The sequence below is a fragment of the Osmerus eperlanus genome, chromosome 2, assembly GCF_963692335.1.
Source record: "Osmerus eperlanus chromosome 2, fOsmEpe2.1, whole genome shotgun sequence".
Taxonomy (NCBI): domain Eukaryota; kingdom Metazoa; phylum Chordata; class Actinopteri; order Osmeriformes; family Osmeridae; genus Osmerus; species Osmerus eperlanus.
This window is the reverse complement of record NC_085019.1, coordinates 20272037-20289332: the sequence shown is the minus strand read 5'-3', so window position 1 is coordinate 20289332 and position 17296 is coordinate 20272037. Positions and strand designations below refer to the sequence as shown.

The 17296-nt window shown below is 39.6% G+C and overlaps 1 protein-coding gene across 2 annotated transcripts; it reads left to right on the top strand.

The window, feature by feature from the left end:
- The first annotated feature begins 256 nt into the window (after nucleotides 1-256).
- Nucleotides 257-16932, top strand: LOC134034402 (interferon-induced very large GTPase 1-like). Of its 2 annotated transcripts, XM_062478962.1 has the most exons (7): nucleotides 257-368; nucleotides 7428-7600; nucleotides 7722-7809; nucleotides 7912-8541; nucleotides 8658-8695; nucleotides 8825-9006; nucleotides 16630-16932. In XM_062478962.1, the coding sequence occupies exons 1-7, from the start codon at nucleotides 335-337 to the stop codon at nucleotides 16658-16660; spliced, it is 1176 nt and encodes a 391-aa protein (XP_062334946.1). In that variant the 5' UTR covers nucleotides 257-334; the 3' UTR covers nucleotides 16661-16932. The 2 variants fall into 2 exon arrangements, with proteins under 2 accessions (XP_062334946.1, XP_062334936.1); XM_062478952.1 differs by lacking the exon at nucleotides 16630-16932 and having other exon boundaries at nucleotides 8825-14683.
- The last annotated feature ends 364 nt before the right edge of the window (nucleotides 16933-17296 follow it).

Genomic DNA, 17296 nt, shown 5'->3' with positions numbered 1-17296 from the left:
CAAAAAAAAGGGGTCTCGCACTTTGTGATGCAATTAACTAGAAGTAGCCTAAGACATTTCCAATTATCTAACACAATTTTAATAGATAAAAAAAAGTGTCTCGCACTTTTTTTTTGAAGAAAAGCAGCCTATTTTGTGTGCAAGTAGCCTACTGTAGACAAACGTTCATAGTGTCAAATTATCAAACCGCTTACTAGTAGGTTACGCGTCACCCTTGTGTGCATTCAGAGTTTCTATTCCTTAAGTTTCGGTTTGCGAAGGATCACCACTGGATGTCTTCAGTAGGATACTTAACCAGAGAAAAGGCTAACTCAACTCAGTCGTCCAGCGTTGTATGAAAGAAAAATCACGAGGACGCACTTCAGAATGTAAGTAACCTTTAGCTATCCATGACATTTGTATAAAGTAGCGTAAATAAATCGGCTAGCTCTTGACTCTTGACTGAATTTTTTTATATATATATATATTTTTTATATATAGAGAAAGTGAAAATAAAGTTATCAGCATGAGTATCAGCATCATTATAAAATGTTTTGAAATGCATGCAAATGTTTTGTCTGACAATAACAAGAGTTGAAATGTAAATTAATCATAGTTTAGGCTTAGATCCCAAAAAAAGTGTCTCGCACTTTGTGATGCAATTAACTAGAAGTAACATTTCCAATTATCTAACACAATTTTAATAGATAAAAAAAAGTGTCTCGCACTTTTTTTTGGAAGAAAAGCAGCCTATTTTGTGTGCGTTAAGAAGCCTACTGTACACAAACGTTCATACAGTGTCAAATTATCAAACCGCTTACTGGTAGGTTACGCGTCACCCTTGTGTGCATGCAGAGTTTCTATTCCTTAAGTTTCGGTTTGCGAAGGATCATCATGGGATGCAGGGTCGGACTGGGACCAAAAAACAGCCCGGGACATTGAAACATACTTGTCTCTGTTTCTGCATTTGCTATTTGATGTTGCAAAAGAACAATATTCAATAATGACAATTAATTCAACAAACTAATGTCCATATAATAAGCCTGTTAACAGACTCTATTGTGTACAGTTGCAGTACTGCACCTGTCAAAGTCTCCACTGGCCCCTGTCACCACAGCAGTCTCCATCTCTTTCCCTATAGGAAATAATGTTATTAATTCTTTTTTGTGCGGCCCGGTACGAAATGACCCACGGACCGGTACCGGTCCGCGGACCGGTGGGCACCGGTTGGGGAACGCTGCTCTAAAGACCCGGCAATTCAATCAATTTCCCGGCACATTTGCAATGTAATGCAATGCAGATGTGCACACCGCTCCCTACCGAACAAGATGGGTAGCTCGGTCAGCAGGGAGCTGAATCAAATCAAATCAAATGTATTTGTATAGCCCTTTTTACACGCAAGCATGTCACAGAGGGCTTCACATATGCCCATAGAACTTCCCCTCAACCAACCTAAACCCTCAAGGAAGACAAGGAAAAACTCCCAAAAAACTCTCAACAGGAGAAAAAAAAATGGAAGAAACCTTGGGAGGAGCAATTCAGAGAGGGATCCCCTCCTCCAGAGACGGTTGGTGGGAGAGAGGAGCAGAACACAGGCTAAACATAGTCATACAGTGTCGATGGGTTTTTAAAACACCAAAATCCATTATTCAACTTTATAGATGTAGGACAGGACCGGGAGACTCGCGACCAGGTCCAGCGTTGGCTGACCGACGACCAGGCAGGTGCTGACAACTCAAAAATTACTGAAGAAGAGCGGCTACTGACGTCACTCTGCTGCGCCGCTCAGAATGCTTTTTCGTTCATTTTGCATTTCTGCAAATGCATTTGAATTTGAATTGTCGTCACGATTTTACAGCCACGTTCTTAAAATGAAAATGCATTTCCGGAAATGCATTTGAATTTGAATTGTGGTCACGATTTTGCAGCCACGTTCTTAAAATGAAAATGCATTTCTGGAAATGCATTTGAATTTGAATTGTGGTCACGATTTTGCAGCCACGTTCTTGAAAATGAAAATGCATTTCTGGAAATGCATTTGAATTTGAATTGTGGTCACGATTTTGCAGCCACGTTCTTAAAATGAAAATGCATTTCTGGAAATGCATTTCAATTTGAATTGTGGTCACGATTTTGTATGGAGGACTAAAAGTGCCACAATGAATTAAATAAATACACCATTAAATAAATAAATACACCATTAAATAATTACTTAAATGTGTCATTAATTAATTAAAATAGACATTAAATACATAAATGTGTTCTTAAATGTGTCACGAATTAATTAAAATACCAATTCATTTAATGTAAAATACATATATAATTATTTCACTATTTAAGTATTTCATGCTACATTTCATGCTACATTTCATGCTACATTTCACAAGGAGTTGTGTTGCAGTGCTTCATTAATTGTGTTATCTGTCAAACTCGCCCATCAAAGTCAGTGGGTGGGGCTAGCGCGAATCTAGTCTGGTCCATTGCATTGGTCTGAAGTAGAGTGCCTGGATAGAGACGATGGAGGATCGATGGAGTTGGTGAGAGACATTTTAGACTTAGCTGACGATGTGGAAGCAGGACCTGCTGACCCAGAGCATGTAGCGAGTAAAGCAGAGGAACTTCTTGAAGTTATTGGGTGTGCTCACGCCTTCGGCGAGCACAACCATTGTTCTCTCACATATATATTATTGTTTATTTTCGCCAGGAGGATCAGTCAATATTTGGACTACATAGACAACGCCTGTGTCAAAATGATGTCTTGGTCTCGATTGCGTTGCTTGTATTTTTATTTACGTTCCGTTGCACGGTTTAGGAGGTTACAACGTTTTTGTGGCAAAAAGTGCCTTTAGTCAACGAAGGGTAATCAGTGCTAGCTACGTCACCACGTCAGCACACGTTAGCAACGACGCATGGATTGATGTGCTGTTGCACAGCGAGTATCGTATTGTGCCGTGGTGTCCTACTACTAGCAGCATACATGTACATTTAAGCAAATCAAGACTTGCATGTACAGTAAGTAATGTCACATTAAAGAATGTATTTAAACTCAAGCTTGTGTGGTGCGTCGCTGTCTTCAGTGCCACAGCCTAAACTTTATGTCAAAAGAAACCTTCTCATTTCCGGCGCTTAAAAACAATCCCCTCAGTCAAGTTTGGCTAGCCTTCTTTTGAATTAGCCATTTCTCCCTAAATAGATGTAAAGCGTTTTTGGGGGCATATTTTCAGGTGGTACTGTTTGAATCGCGATTCCATCGGAAATACTGCCGGTGACAACGTTGTTACAGTAGCTTGTTTCAAATGGGGTTCGCTTGTTTCAAAGGGGGTTCTTGAGTAGGCTAAATGCTTGAAAATGTCACTAGATGGGAAAAACTTAAGGGGACGGACCCACCTGCAACCGACGCAAGCGAGCACACCCTACAATTTCCCCAGAAATTGTACCCTCTCTAGTTGGAGTTATTTCCGCACTTTGCAATGCTACGGCTAATATTAATCGAGGGGAAGACTCGGTCCTGCTAGCCCCCATGTTGAGACAGCGTGCGAGGTGCAGGACCAAATGTCTAAAACTTGCCCGGAGCTGCTGAGAGAAGCAGCGAATTTGATGGAGGAAGATGCTGATGCACCCTGGTACCAGAGTCTAAATTTGCAGTCACTGTGGTCACTATCTTGGTCGGAAAGTGCGGAAATAACTCCAAACTTCAAGAAGTTCCTCTGCTTTACTCGCTACATGCTCTGGGTCAGCGGGTCCTGCTTCCACATCGTCAGCTAAGTCTAAAATGTCTCTCACCAACTCCCTAAAAAGTTCATGAAGATCCCCCATCGTCTCTATCCAGGCACTCTACTTCAGACCAACGCAATGGATCAGACTAGATTCGCGCTAGCCTCACCCACTGACTTTGATGGGCGAGTTTGACAGATAACACAATTAATGAAGCACTGCAACACAACTCCTTGTGAAATGTAGCATGAAATATAGCATGAAATGTAGCATGAAATGTAGCATGAAATGTAGCATGAAATACTTAAATAGTGAAATAATTATATATGTATTTTACATTAAATGAATTGGTATTTTAATTAATTCATGACACATTTAAGAACACATTTATGTATTTAATGTCTATTTTAATTAATTCATGACACATTTAAGTAATTATTTAAAGGTGTATTTATTTATTTAATGGTGTATTTATTTAATTCATTGTGGCACTTTTAGTCCTCCATAATTTTGCAGCCACGTTCTTAAAATGAAAATGCATTTCTGGAAATGCATTTTAATTTTCAAATTTTACATTTCAAATTGAATTTTGGTATCTATTTGCTGGGGCATGTTTTGAAAATTAAATCTCAAATGTCTATTTCTTTTTCATTTTAATTAAGTGAAAGATTAATTTAATTAAGCACTCTTGAAGAAGAAAATTAAAATGCAAATAGGATGATTGATTACTAATTTCATTTATGAGTCAAATAATGCAGCCACATTCTTAAAATGCAAATGCATTTCTGGAAATGCATTTGCATTTGCAAGCCTCAGTTTGATATTTCCCGGCATGACCTCACTCTCAGTTAGTAAGTAGTTAGCTTTCACTAGTCATCCTAGATCAAGAATGCTAGCAACGCCACCAGTGTAATTTTACAACAATAATTTTACAGCACGAGACATAAAACTTGAACAACAAATCGAATTGGTTACCTGCAGAATGGGTCATTAAATATATAATTAATTAGCATCGGCATGAATGTGGTCCGCTTAGACAAAATACACTCCGTTCCGTCAGACCAACGCAAATGTGCTTCAAGGTCAAACGAAAATAGCAAATCAAATAAAAGTTAAACTACAATTCTAAATATCGCAAGAATGCGATTTATATGATGGCTTATATACAATACAAGAACCAGACATTTAATTGACATGTGTAATACAAAAATATAGTATAAAAGTATACCGCGGTTGAAACGGTATAGCCAAATCTCTCCCGGTATACACATTTCTATCGTTGCACGGTATATACCGTCATACCGCCCAGCCCTAACTGGCACTGTATTATTGTGTGTTGTAACGTAAGGTCGGCGAAACAGCGACCATCAGTAAACGTTATGGATACAAACAAGAGTTTATATTATATATTAAGCTGTTCTTGTCTTTACTAAAATCAAAACTAATCAAAGGTCAGAGTGCTCTTACAAATGAAGTGATTTGACTGGCTAACGTAATAGACTCGCTGTTTTTGCTGATACTGAATCATCTTTAGCATACATTACATTCATTACCAATGTAACTTTAAGTTAAACATGTGTGTTTAAACTTCACCTGGGGAAACTGACTTCACCTTCAGAGGCTCGGAGGGGCAGCTCAGTCGCTCCAGTCTTTGCCGGGATGCAGTGCCCCCGCACCGCAGCAGACTCGCTGTGTGCGAGCCAGACTGTGTGAACGCCGCTCTGCACGTTTGATGCAAGGACGTAGCTATTTGAGGGGCAGGGGGCTAAGAATACGTTAAAAAATAAATAAAAAATTGTTCACTTTCGGTAAATGTATTGTTCAGTTCAATGTTTTAAGAAGCTTGTGGACATAGTGGCGTTTTTTTTTTACAAGTACAGTTTTTGGATTACCAAAGTTAGGGGGGCAGCTGGGGGGGCAAGGCTCTAGAGTGGGGGGGCAGGTGCCCCCCCTTGCCCCCCTGTAGATCCGCCCATGACCTGCTGCTATATCTTATGCCACTACATTTTCTAATTCTGCAGATGCTGCTAATACCTCTTTTACTACTATTGCTAATGGAACTATTTTATTATACTACGCCATTGATACTACTGTGTCTGCTACTGCTATTACTATCCCAACTATAATTTCAGCTACTAAAACTAATATACTACTTCTACTACTTCTACAGTTTAACAGTTCAGCTTTCAGCTTCTCCCGCATTGTATTTAAGCTCTTAGCTTTGTTAGATGATGCAGTTCAGCTTCCACACTGCCTCTCTTGTGTGACTCACACATTTTAAAAATTCATTTCAGCTTTCAGCTTGCGGGTATTTTCTAATTTCTGACCCTACATGGCCCCGTCCATCGTCCCTTTGATGCGGTGAAGTTGTCATTCATTGGCAAACTTGAGATGGGCCTGTACATACTTTCTTGAGCAGGGGGACCTTGCAAGCGCTGCAGGTTTTCAGTCCTTCACGGCGTAGTGTTTTACCAATTGTTTTCTTGGTGACCATGGTCCCAGCTGCCTTGAGATCATTGACAAGATCATCCCGTGTAGTTCTGGGCTGATTCCTCACCGTTCTCTTGATTATTGCAACTCCACGAGGTGAGATCTTGCATGGAGCCCCAGACCGAGGGAGATTGACAGCCCATTCCAGCCTTGTGTAGGTCTGCAATCTTGTCCCTGACATGAGTTTGGAATCTGATTGATTGATTGCTTCTGTGGACAGGTGTTTTTTATACAGGTAGAAACTGAGATTAGGAGCACTCCCTTTAAGATTGTGCTCCTAATCTCAGCTCATTACCTGTGTAAAAGACACCTGGGAGCCAGAAATCTTTCTGATTGAGAGCAGGTCAAATACTTATTTCACAAATTAAAATGCAAATCAATTTATAAAAAAAAGAATTTGATCCAGTTTTTCTGGATTATTTTGTTGTTATTCTGTCTCTCACTGTTCAAATAAACCTACCATAAAAATTACAGACTGATAATTTCTTTGTCAGTGGGCAATCATACAAAATCAGCAGGGGATCAAAAAAAATGTCCCTCACTGTATCAATAGTATTCACGTTCATTTGGTAGTTGATAGCAGCACGGTCCAATAGGGTCCAACTGCAGACCTCTCTCCTCAAGCCCCAGAGCTCTCTCCTTAGGCCTCTCTCACGCAGGTGTTATCGCCCCCGCTGGTCGGAGAAGGTCTTGTAGGCCTATTGATATCAATAATTTAGACTACGTTGAACTTCGGCGTTAGCATAAATCAATAGTGTTTAACAGTGAAAATTTGCATTGCGGCTAGCGTTACGTATGGTGAAATAATTAGCACAAAATTGTGTTTTTCAATTATTAAAGTAGCTGGCTAGACCAACATTTATGCCATAATCATTTATGGCATGAATCTTTTGGTTTCATTTAGTGGATATGTAGATTTTTTTTGTTGCATAAATCAGTAGTTCAGTGATGAATGCTGGTTTATACTCCAGGTCAGGTGGCTGAGCGTCTAAAGAGTAGTAGTCTGACGTTACGTTTTGAGTGGATGGCGAGCGCGAGACGCCAAAATGGATGCCAATAAGATTCTGAATGGAAAGTTTACTTTTTAAAAGTTGTTTAAAAATGTGCGATTAATTGCGAGTTAACTATTACATTAATGCGATTAATTGCGATTAAATATTTTAATCATTTGACAGCACTAATGGAAACAGATAAGAGCGATCCCAAATATACATGGTTTTTATCAGTTTCTCTTTGTCACAAAGATGATCCAGGAAACATGGAGGATTCAAAACATGAGAGCTCAACGAAGACACCTGGTGTCACTATCAATCAACAAGAGCAGGATTTCCTGGAGCCACAGCTCACAGACCCTCGTCCTCAAATCTTTGAGGAAAAAGGAACCATGGATGATGTTGGCACTGACAGCAAAGAAGAGGTAAGAATGCTATGTAGAGAAGCAAAAATGGGTTGTAAAATAAGTATTAAAACAATCTTGAATTTAGCATTACGTCTAAACATGAGACCATGCATGAAATTCATAGCTATTCTTTTTTCAGGTTGATTACGGGGCTATTGAAATCACTGAATTGACTGTCATTGGCTGTGACTATCAACATATTTGTTCCCCACAAGCTAGTCAAACAGGTATGATGACTTGTTCTCTCCATCCTTTTCATCATGAAACAATTTACAGACAGTTAAGACAGTTAAGTCATACGAATAAGTAAATATGTGTTTTTTTTCCAGGGACACCTAAATTAACAGTTGTATTAATTGGCGACACTGACTCTGTAGAGATGGACTCTCAGAATCTACTTCTCACACATGACAGACAGTTAGCTCCTATGGCAGCAGCTGGGTGCTCACAGATCGCACTGCGACTGTATGATTTGTGTGGCCGTCATGTCTCTATTATCAATATGCTGGACTTACAGACCACAGAACAGGTTGACCAGGTGTCATTAGAGCGTTACCTTGGTCAGGTCGCTCATGAGCAGGGAATCCATGCCTTCCTTTTACTCTCAACGCTGGGTCAGCATATTGATTCTCTCAGGAGAGAAGCACAGTGGCTCCAAAGAAAGCTAGGAGATAAATCTCTTGCCTTTGTCATTCCTGTTTTTACCTGTGATAATCAGCAAGACTACAGTAATGTGTTAAGTGAATTGAGAGCCCACAGTGACCTAAAGCATCTGATAGACACATGCAGAGATAGATATCACACCTGCAAACGGGGCATGGATGATCCCTTAGAGATGTTGTCATTGCTAGACAAAATAAACCTTATGGTCTCTGAAACCCCCCCCGGCTGCTACAGTGGAGAAATGTTTGATGAAGTGAGCAGGCAGACAACGGAACAAGAAGCGAGAGATGAATCAGGTATGCCTTCATAATCAATTTAAACCATATTGTTGTAGTTAAATAAGCTGTTACATTGAATCTACATTCAATCATCTTTTTCCACTCTTGTCTCTGTCCCTTGTCAAATCTATCAGGTGACATGTATAAAGAGGCTGTGGACATCAGTGACAAGGTAAAAAAAAAGGAAAAAATAACTTGGTAAAGTTATGGCAATAGTTTTTTTTCTCCATATATGTATTTCCAGTGACATTTCTGTAATATTATGACTTAAATGTGAACATGTATTTTATTGTATTCCAAGGGAAAAGAAACACCACAAATGGAGGACACTTCAGGTGACATGGTCGACTCACAGAAGAAACTACTGGCCAACATAGAGACGCTGATGGACATACTTCAACTACAACACAAACATGAAAATAAGTTGACAACAGCTGACTTCCTCAACATTGGACCATCCTCAAAACACCAACATGAGCCCAGGTCAGAGAAGGAGTTAGCGCATACCTTCCTGCAGAAGTTGTTTCTGTTAGACTACAGAGCCAGATACATTCCTGTTAAAAAAGACGAAAGTGAGATGAAGTCCATAAATCATACTTTAACTGCTGATAGAGATAAAAATGTTTATGATGCTCTTTTCAGTGAGAGAGAACAAAGTGACTCTACAGACAAACACTCCCATGTTCACCCAATGGATGTTCAGATGGCTGTATTTCACTGTTCTGACAGTTTCCTTAGACAATACATGGTCACTAAACTCTCAGCATGTCAGTATGCCTTGCCTTTGCTTGTTCCTGACCTATTCACACAGGAGATTGAGTTTCCCCTTTGGACATTCAGGCAGATTGGAAAAAGCTGGAAATCAACAAGCAAATTAAATGGGATCACTAGCAAAAGTATGCCCATTTATAAAGCACAGACCCCAATGATTGCATTCTTTCGACTTGGATCTGTGTCTTCATCAAAGTCTCAGCTGATGAACAACTTGATAAACCAGCGTCACAGCACATTTTTCCATAGAGACTGCCCCGGCAGCACCAAAACCCGCATTCTAATGGGCGGTGTGGCAGAAATCGCTTGGTACTGTCCTGCTGGAAAGACCGATGATGCGTTCACTGACTGTGTTGCATTCTGTAATCTCCGTGGCAATGCTGTTGTCCATGAAAAGCAACGGGACTTTTTGACTGAATTCTCCTCAGTCAATGTTGTTCTTTTACCAAGTCTTGATAAAGATGACAAAAGGGTAGCCATTGTGCAAGATCTTGTCATGTCTCCTAAACCTCTCATCTGTCTCCTCACTGATGATGACTTTGTTGCTTCTGAGTTCAAACCTGGGAAGTACAGAATTGGTTTGAGAGACAGAAATCAGTCAGAGGTATCTAAAGAACTGACGGATATTATCCGCAAGATGCTGTCCCCACAGTTTTTATCCTTCAATCTTGAAGAAGTGGCAAAACAGTCAGGATTTAGGCTAGATGAAAATGATGAAGTTTGCCAAACAGGAAAAAATGCAGCTTTGGAGATTAAGGATCTGCTTAAGGTTAATGCACTTTCTGAAATTAAAAACACATTCCTTCCATGTCAAGATAGATTGTGGCATGACTGGTGTAGAAAGAACAAAGACCTTTATCGCCTTCAGGGAAACGTTGAGATGGCAAAAAGCAAAAAACAGCATGAACTGAACACAATTCGATACCAACAACAAGACGTATCCTTCAGTGAACTGATGAAGTTGTTTCTCACAAGCTTGCGCTCTCTGCGATCAGAAGAGAGAAAGTATTTCCTTAAATGGATAGTGATCTTGTTGGACGATCTCTCCACAAACAAGCTCTCAGAGCTTCATCATAGATACGATGAAAAGTGGTCAGAGGTATTGACCTTAAAAAAGAAACATGACAAATCAGTACAACTCAAAAAAAAGCAATTGGAATTGGAAGAAATATCCGAGAAGCTGCAATCAGCAACAGTTGGCTTTGAGCATATTTGGCGGGAAGTGGGACAAATTTACGAAGCACATGTGTCTGTTCCAAGAGGGCGAATAGATATAAACGTATCTTACCTTCCTGAGATGGCTGCAGATCTTATGATATCTGGACATCCAATGGAGCTGATGGATGGTGATGCAGGTCATGTGCCTTTGACATGGATCAAGAGTGTTTTGGATGAGGTCATTAAGAAACTAAATGATCCCAGAGTCTTTGTTCTGTCTATCTTAGGAATCCAAAGCACTGGGAAATCGACAATGCTGAATGCCATGTTCGGACTGCAATTTGCCGTTAGTGCTGGAAGGTGCACCAGAGGTGCTTTCATGCAGCTTGTGAGGTTAACAAAAGAGATGAAAAAAGACTTTCCATTTGATTATGTTCTTGTTATTGACACTGAGGGACTCAGGGCTCTCGAACTTGCTGGAAAGGCAACCATTCACCATGACAACGAGCTGGCAACATTTGTTATTGGCCTTGGAAACATGACCTTGATTAACATATTTGGAGAGAACCCAGCAGAGATGCAGGACATCCTTCAGATTGCTGTCCAGGCCTTCATGAGGATGAAGAAGGTCAGACTCTCTCCAAGCTGTGTGTTTGTGCATCAGAACGTTGGAGACATCACTGCTGGAGAGAAAAACATGGAGGGCAAAAGGCGCCTACAGGAGAAACTAGATGAGATGACTCAGCTGGCAGCCAAAGAGGAGGGGTGTGAAGCAGAGTGCTTCAGTGATGTCATTTCCTTTGACATAAAAATAGACGTTAAATACTTTTCCCAGCTTTGGGAGGGCAGCCCACCAATGGCTCCACCCAATCCATGTTACAGTGAAAATGTACAGGAGTTGAAGAACATGATTCTGTCTAAAACTTCAACGTCAACTGTCGGGAAGTTATCAGCATTCCAAACCCGAGTTGAAGATCTTTGGAATGCACTGCTGAATGAAAATTTTGTTTTTAGTTTCAAAAACACACTTGAAATCGCAGTGTACCGAAAACTTGAGGTTCAATATGGAAAATGGACTTGGGCACTCAGGAGTGCAATGCTGACCATTGAAAACCAACTTTACAACAGAATTGAAAATGGAAAACTCCACAAAGTTGATCAATCTTACCTTGTAGCAGAAATGAGGAAGACTCGTGACAAAGTGCAAGAAGCCATGAAAAAACACTTTGAGGAGGAGAGAGATAAAGACATATTGGTTCAGTGGCAAGGTAGATTTGAATGCAAAATAGGTGAGCTTCATGAAGAACTTGTGAGTGGGTCCAAAAAGAAGTTGGAGGAGGTTATTCAACAGAAGGAGGCCCGCCACAAGCTGGATGAAAAAAATAAACTGTATGAAGACAAACTCTTTCAAAAGAGCAAAGAGGTTGCATTGAAACTGAAAGACGAGGCAATGGATGAAGATCAACTTCATAAGGAGTTCAGCAGTGTTTGGGAAACGTGGGTGGTTGAATTAACTAATGACACCCCTGCCATCAAGGACATTGACATAGCTGAAAGAATAATTCATGTTCTTGTAGAGATTGGTAATGAACCTGCTCTTGTACATGAGCGTAGAACAAGCAAATTGTACTCAAACATATGTAATTTGGGAAATTATTCTCAATACATAATCTTAAGAAAGCACCCGGATTTAAATCAATGCCCTAAAGATGAAATGAATACACAAGATGAACACGGGCTATCCCACAAAACCAGTCTATGGGGTACTTTCAAACAATTCCTGGGAATTGGTTTTTCAGGAAATAAGACAATGAAAAATGATGACTTTGTGAACCATCTGACATATTCAGAAGAAGAGCAGCTAGCCACCTTTATCAATGATGTTGTAAAAGAAACAAAAAACATGATCATGGAGGCGCCCACAGCCACGAGAGGCTACAATGACAGTTATTTGCAGAACATAGCTGTTCATGTCCAAACAAGAGTGAAGGATTTTGAATCAACAAAAAATAACTATGCTCTCAAAAAGACATTCACTGTGGATCTGTCACTCCATGCATGTGAACATGCAGAGAATTTTCTGTCAAAGTCCTACAGGGAATTCAAAAACAATAATGATGCACTTACTTACTTGGACAGAAAAAAACCACAGTACTACACGATTTTCCAAAGCTTTTATAAAGGTGCATCATATGTGACTGTCCTTGGTGAAATCCTTTGCAATCAATTGAAAGCGTCCATGATTCAAGCCATCTATGACCAAACAGCCATTGATTTGGCTGAAGAGATGCAAAGCAGTTACCCACCATTCAGTGGGAACAGGTCTAACTTAGAGAAACACATCTTGATGTTGCTAGCGGAGAAGGAAAACTTTGACAGTTACATCACCTACATTAAGAGTCCAAAGACACACTTTAAGTCATTTATAAGAGAGACTGTAAAAAAATACATATTCTCAGAAAATTATGTCAAAACTCTCAGCATTATCAAAGGCAATATAAAATGCAAAGAACAGTGTGTAAACCATGCTGTGCACAATGCAACTGAAAGAGTCACAACTGAGATGGGTGACACCACAATGTGGCTGAAAGAATTTTCCAATTACCTGAAAGATGAGCTGAAATTTGAGAACAACAGATATGTAGATATGGGTGCCATTACTACATTTGACTTTCTTGAAGAGGTGGTAAGAGATGGTCTTAAAATCAAAGTCAAGGAGATAAACCAAGGCTTCAGTGACGTGTCTCTACTCAAAATGGAGAACTTCCGGGTGAGGCCAGATGATATTCTGATCAAGCACTTCTGTGACTGCTGCTGGGTACAGTGTCCCTTCTGCAAGGCCATCTGCACCAACACCATGAGTGAGCATCAGGGGGTAGATCACAGCGTCTCTTTCCATCGGCCCTATGGACTCACTGGATGGCACTTCACAGGCACAGTACAACTTTGTACCAGTTTCTGCACATCTTCAGTTGCAAGTGATGGTCATTTTTTTCCAAACCATGACTCAGATGAGTCAATTCCTTGGAAACAGTATAGAACTGGTGGTCCAAAGTACGCTGACTGGAGCATCACCCCTGACCTCTCTGAACTGCCATACTGGAAGTGGTTTGTGTGTCGATTTCAAAAAGACCTGGAAAACTACTATTGGAAAAGATTTCAGGGAAGAGGTAAAATTCCTAGTGAATGGAGGACGTACACTAAAGCCCAAGCTATTGAAAGCTTGAAGAAAATCTAAACAAATATTTAAACTGTGTGGAGACTGACACTCCAACATGTATTAAAGAAAAACTCAATGTTAATATGAACAACCAACTTAATCAGGGATGATACATAGAAACTTCCTTTCTATTTACATACAAATTATATATATTTGCTCTCTTTACATTTTTTTGTGTTGCATACACAAGTCACAGACTGCAGGGTAACAAAATCCATTAAGTAAAAATGTATATAAACAGTATGGATGTTTGGTGAAAAAATACCATTACAATGCAATATATGTTGTTATACCATTTGTTTAATAGAAATGTCTGCAATAGCATGTTTCTAAATATTTTATGTGAATTTGTTTATGAAGTATTCCATGGAAAGACTATAGAACTGCTGGTCCAATGCTGACTCCCCATTGTGTAATATAGAGTGACTGTATGATCAAATGTAAGATAAGCAATGTAACATTATTCTTTAAACGTGGTGAGCAATGATCTAAATATTTCATGTGAATTGATTTATGATAAGGCTAATCTTTTCAAAATTGACAAATGAGTGTTCCTTGGAAACCAAGGAACTCCAACGTATGCTGAGTGGAGCATCACTGCTGATATATCTGAACTTCTGTTCTTGAAAAGTAGAAATACTATTTATATTTACATAAAGAATGTTATGTAATTTCCTCTTTTGGTGCTGTTTATGTTGCATTGAGAGTCGTCACCTGCATCATTGGGTAATAAAGTCCAGAATGAAAGGAAGGTTATGTGGATAATATAGTATGTGAATTTTTACCTTTGTTAATATCTAGGGGAAAATACAACATTGCAATGAAAATCGGTTGTTATTGACTTTTGTCTTATTGAAATTGTTAAAATAACATGTCTCTAAATATTTCATGTGAATTGATTCATGATGTGGTTCGTCTTGTCGAAATTGTTAGAAACCCTGAACTATTTGAATAAACTCATTCTTCTTTGAACCCAATAAATAAAATGTTTTTATTTATGACAATAGGAACATTATAATAACCAAAAATGGCACTTGCACTGATCTGATCCAGTTCTAACAATGTAGTCTCATTCTACCTTACTGGATCAACACAAACAAATGGTTGTATTCCATAGCAGCGCTCTGTAGCTTCTCCTAGCAGATCTGGCAGGACTTGGGCTGAAAGTCCCCTTTGATCCGAACGTAGCAGATATCCAGGCTCTCATGGTTGGGGAACTGAATCTCATGACCATCAGGAAGTTCCACCTCAAACATGTCTCCTGCCATCTTCAGAACAATCTGGGTGAAGACATGTTAGTACATTGTTAGAATGATTACACATTTAGTTTTAGACTGGTTTTCAGATAACATGGCTCATAGTTTTCTTCAGGTATCCACCCCACATCCATATCAATTAATGCGTTAGCCTCTGATGATGACCTGGTGTGGCTCAAACTCTGTATTAGTGTGGTTTACTACTACTCAGTTAGCACAGCATCACACAATGTAGGATAATCCCTTTATATGCACACCTAATGTGATTTGCGTGATATACTGCAGAATTTCCTCAATGTTATCATAACATAGTTCCACTAGACTTTATCCCTTTATTAGCAGGGAGCAACTGCTTCAAAATCCAATAGAGGAAATTAGTATTACCTTCCACAATGAATTTTTGTTAAAACTCAGTTATGAGAGTAACTGTCTCAAATGGGACAATGTCTTCCTCATCCTCATCACTGTCAGATTTCGGTTTTGGCCAGCAAATGTTCTTGATCACAGTCTACAGGGTTAAAACATGTTTTATGTTATTATGTCTTCATGGAAGTTGCAGTTAATCAGCATGACTTTCTTACAACCAATTTCTAACTTAACAATTTATTATATTGATGTGTTTGACTACTATATTCTACCTTTAATGCTCCGGATCTGTCTTAACTTGCTTATGACTTCAACAACAAAGTTTACCTTTCTAACAATGACATGAAAATGCTACACTATATAATGTAGCACTATTTGATGAAAAACGATCTGTTCACTAAAGTCCCATGTAAGATGTTACCTGGCTAGACCACAAACAAATGCAGCAAGCGTACTGTATCCATGACGTTAGCTAGCAAGGCCAAGTTAGACATTGACTAGCTAACTTGCTAAACGTTAGCCTAAGAAACACTTAAAATGACTAAACATGGATCCTGCCATTCTCAAGAATATTCAATCACGTATGATAATCGGTTTAATAAGATTAACAAGCTATATTTCACTTACATTTGGTGGGCGGCTACCACCAGACACTATTGTTCGTGATCTCAAGTCTGTTACTATAGCGGGTAAGGTTGTTGTAGTCCACATGTGATTGGCTAAAATTGGAGACATCTGATAGGCTGCAGAGCCTATCAGCCATATTTATCTTTTAGAAAAAATGCATTTGTGAATTTAAGCGCGTCAGGAAAGTTACAAAAATCCACACATACAAATGCAGGGATTTGTAACTCGTGTTCTCCGATTTGTAACTCGTGTTCTCCGATTTGTAACTCGTGTTCGTCAGGTTGCAAACAAATGTAATGGGGTCATTTATGTGTGAATCGTGTTACGTTTGTTTGTTTGAATTATGAAACTAATCTAACTCCATAGTTGTATGTTTGGCAGTGTAGCTCATAGGTAAAAGTAGCTAATGTCAATCACGTGTGGTTAAAACCACTCCGGTGTCGTGAAATGATTTCGACAGCAAAGTTGAAGTTTGCTAGCTAACGTTAACTTTATTGTCCAATTCAAGACACCAGAATTGTTTTATAAATAACCACACGTGATTCAAATTAGCTACTTACACTCTGATTCTCATCCATCTTTTTATGAAACAAGCTACATCACTTCTTTTTGTTATAATTTAATGTCGAGCCGTAACCTACATTTACTAGGCTACTGCAGGAAAATATTGATTATCTTGTTCTGGTCCATGGTAATCCAATTCTTTAGGTGGCGCTGTCAGATGAAGCGAGGGTCCTAGAACTGCGGTCCTGAAACTGCAGCTCTCCGGCTCTCCGGGGTCTCCGGCTCTGCAGGTACCGTACATGCTATTGTTACCAACAGCTTTGAGTGTTCAGAGGCTGCTGACACATTGGATCATGTGGCACATAACGGTGCGTGTCCACTGCAGCAACGCAATGCGAGCGACGACATGTTTTCCATTCATTTTCAATGGAGCCAGGTGAATCGCTTGCGTGGTGCATTGTGGGTATTCGAGTTGAGATTTTCTCAACTTTATGCAAATGAGGAGCGATTTTCACTAGCGATGGCCAATCAGATAGTTTTCTTGTTTCTCGTAATGTAGCGACCATGGTAAACATTTCGAGCTTTCAGTTTCAAGATGGAGGAGAAACTAATCGCTTGTGTGGCTGCATATCCAGTCCTGTATGATAAGTCTCTATTTGTACAGAGACATTGACCAAAAGAATGAGGCGCAGGGTTGCCGACGTTGTCGGTGCTCCTGGTGTTTTTTTAAATTCAGTCTCGTCACATTACGTAACTTCGTTCTGTGGCAACTAGCCTAGCTAGCCCAGCTGGGACTCCCTCGTCGTATCAACAGATTAGCAGAGACTTTGAGTAACATAATAAAACGTTCAGTCAGTCAGATCATTGTTGG

Excerpts from the sequence above, each read along its gene's own strand:
- LOC134034402 (XM_062478952.1), top strand. The coding sequence starts at position 335 with ATGAAAGAAAAATCACGAGGACGCACTTCAGAAT. Across the intron at positions 7,810-7,911 it reads CCCACAAGCTAGTCAAACAG|GGACACCTAAATTAACAGTT; the intron begins GTATGATGACTT and ends TTTTTTTTCCAG. Across the intron at positions 8,542-8,657 it reads AGAAGCGAGAGATGAATCAG|GTGACATGTATAAAGAGGCT; the intron begins GTATGCCTTCAT and ends CAAATCTATCAG.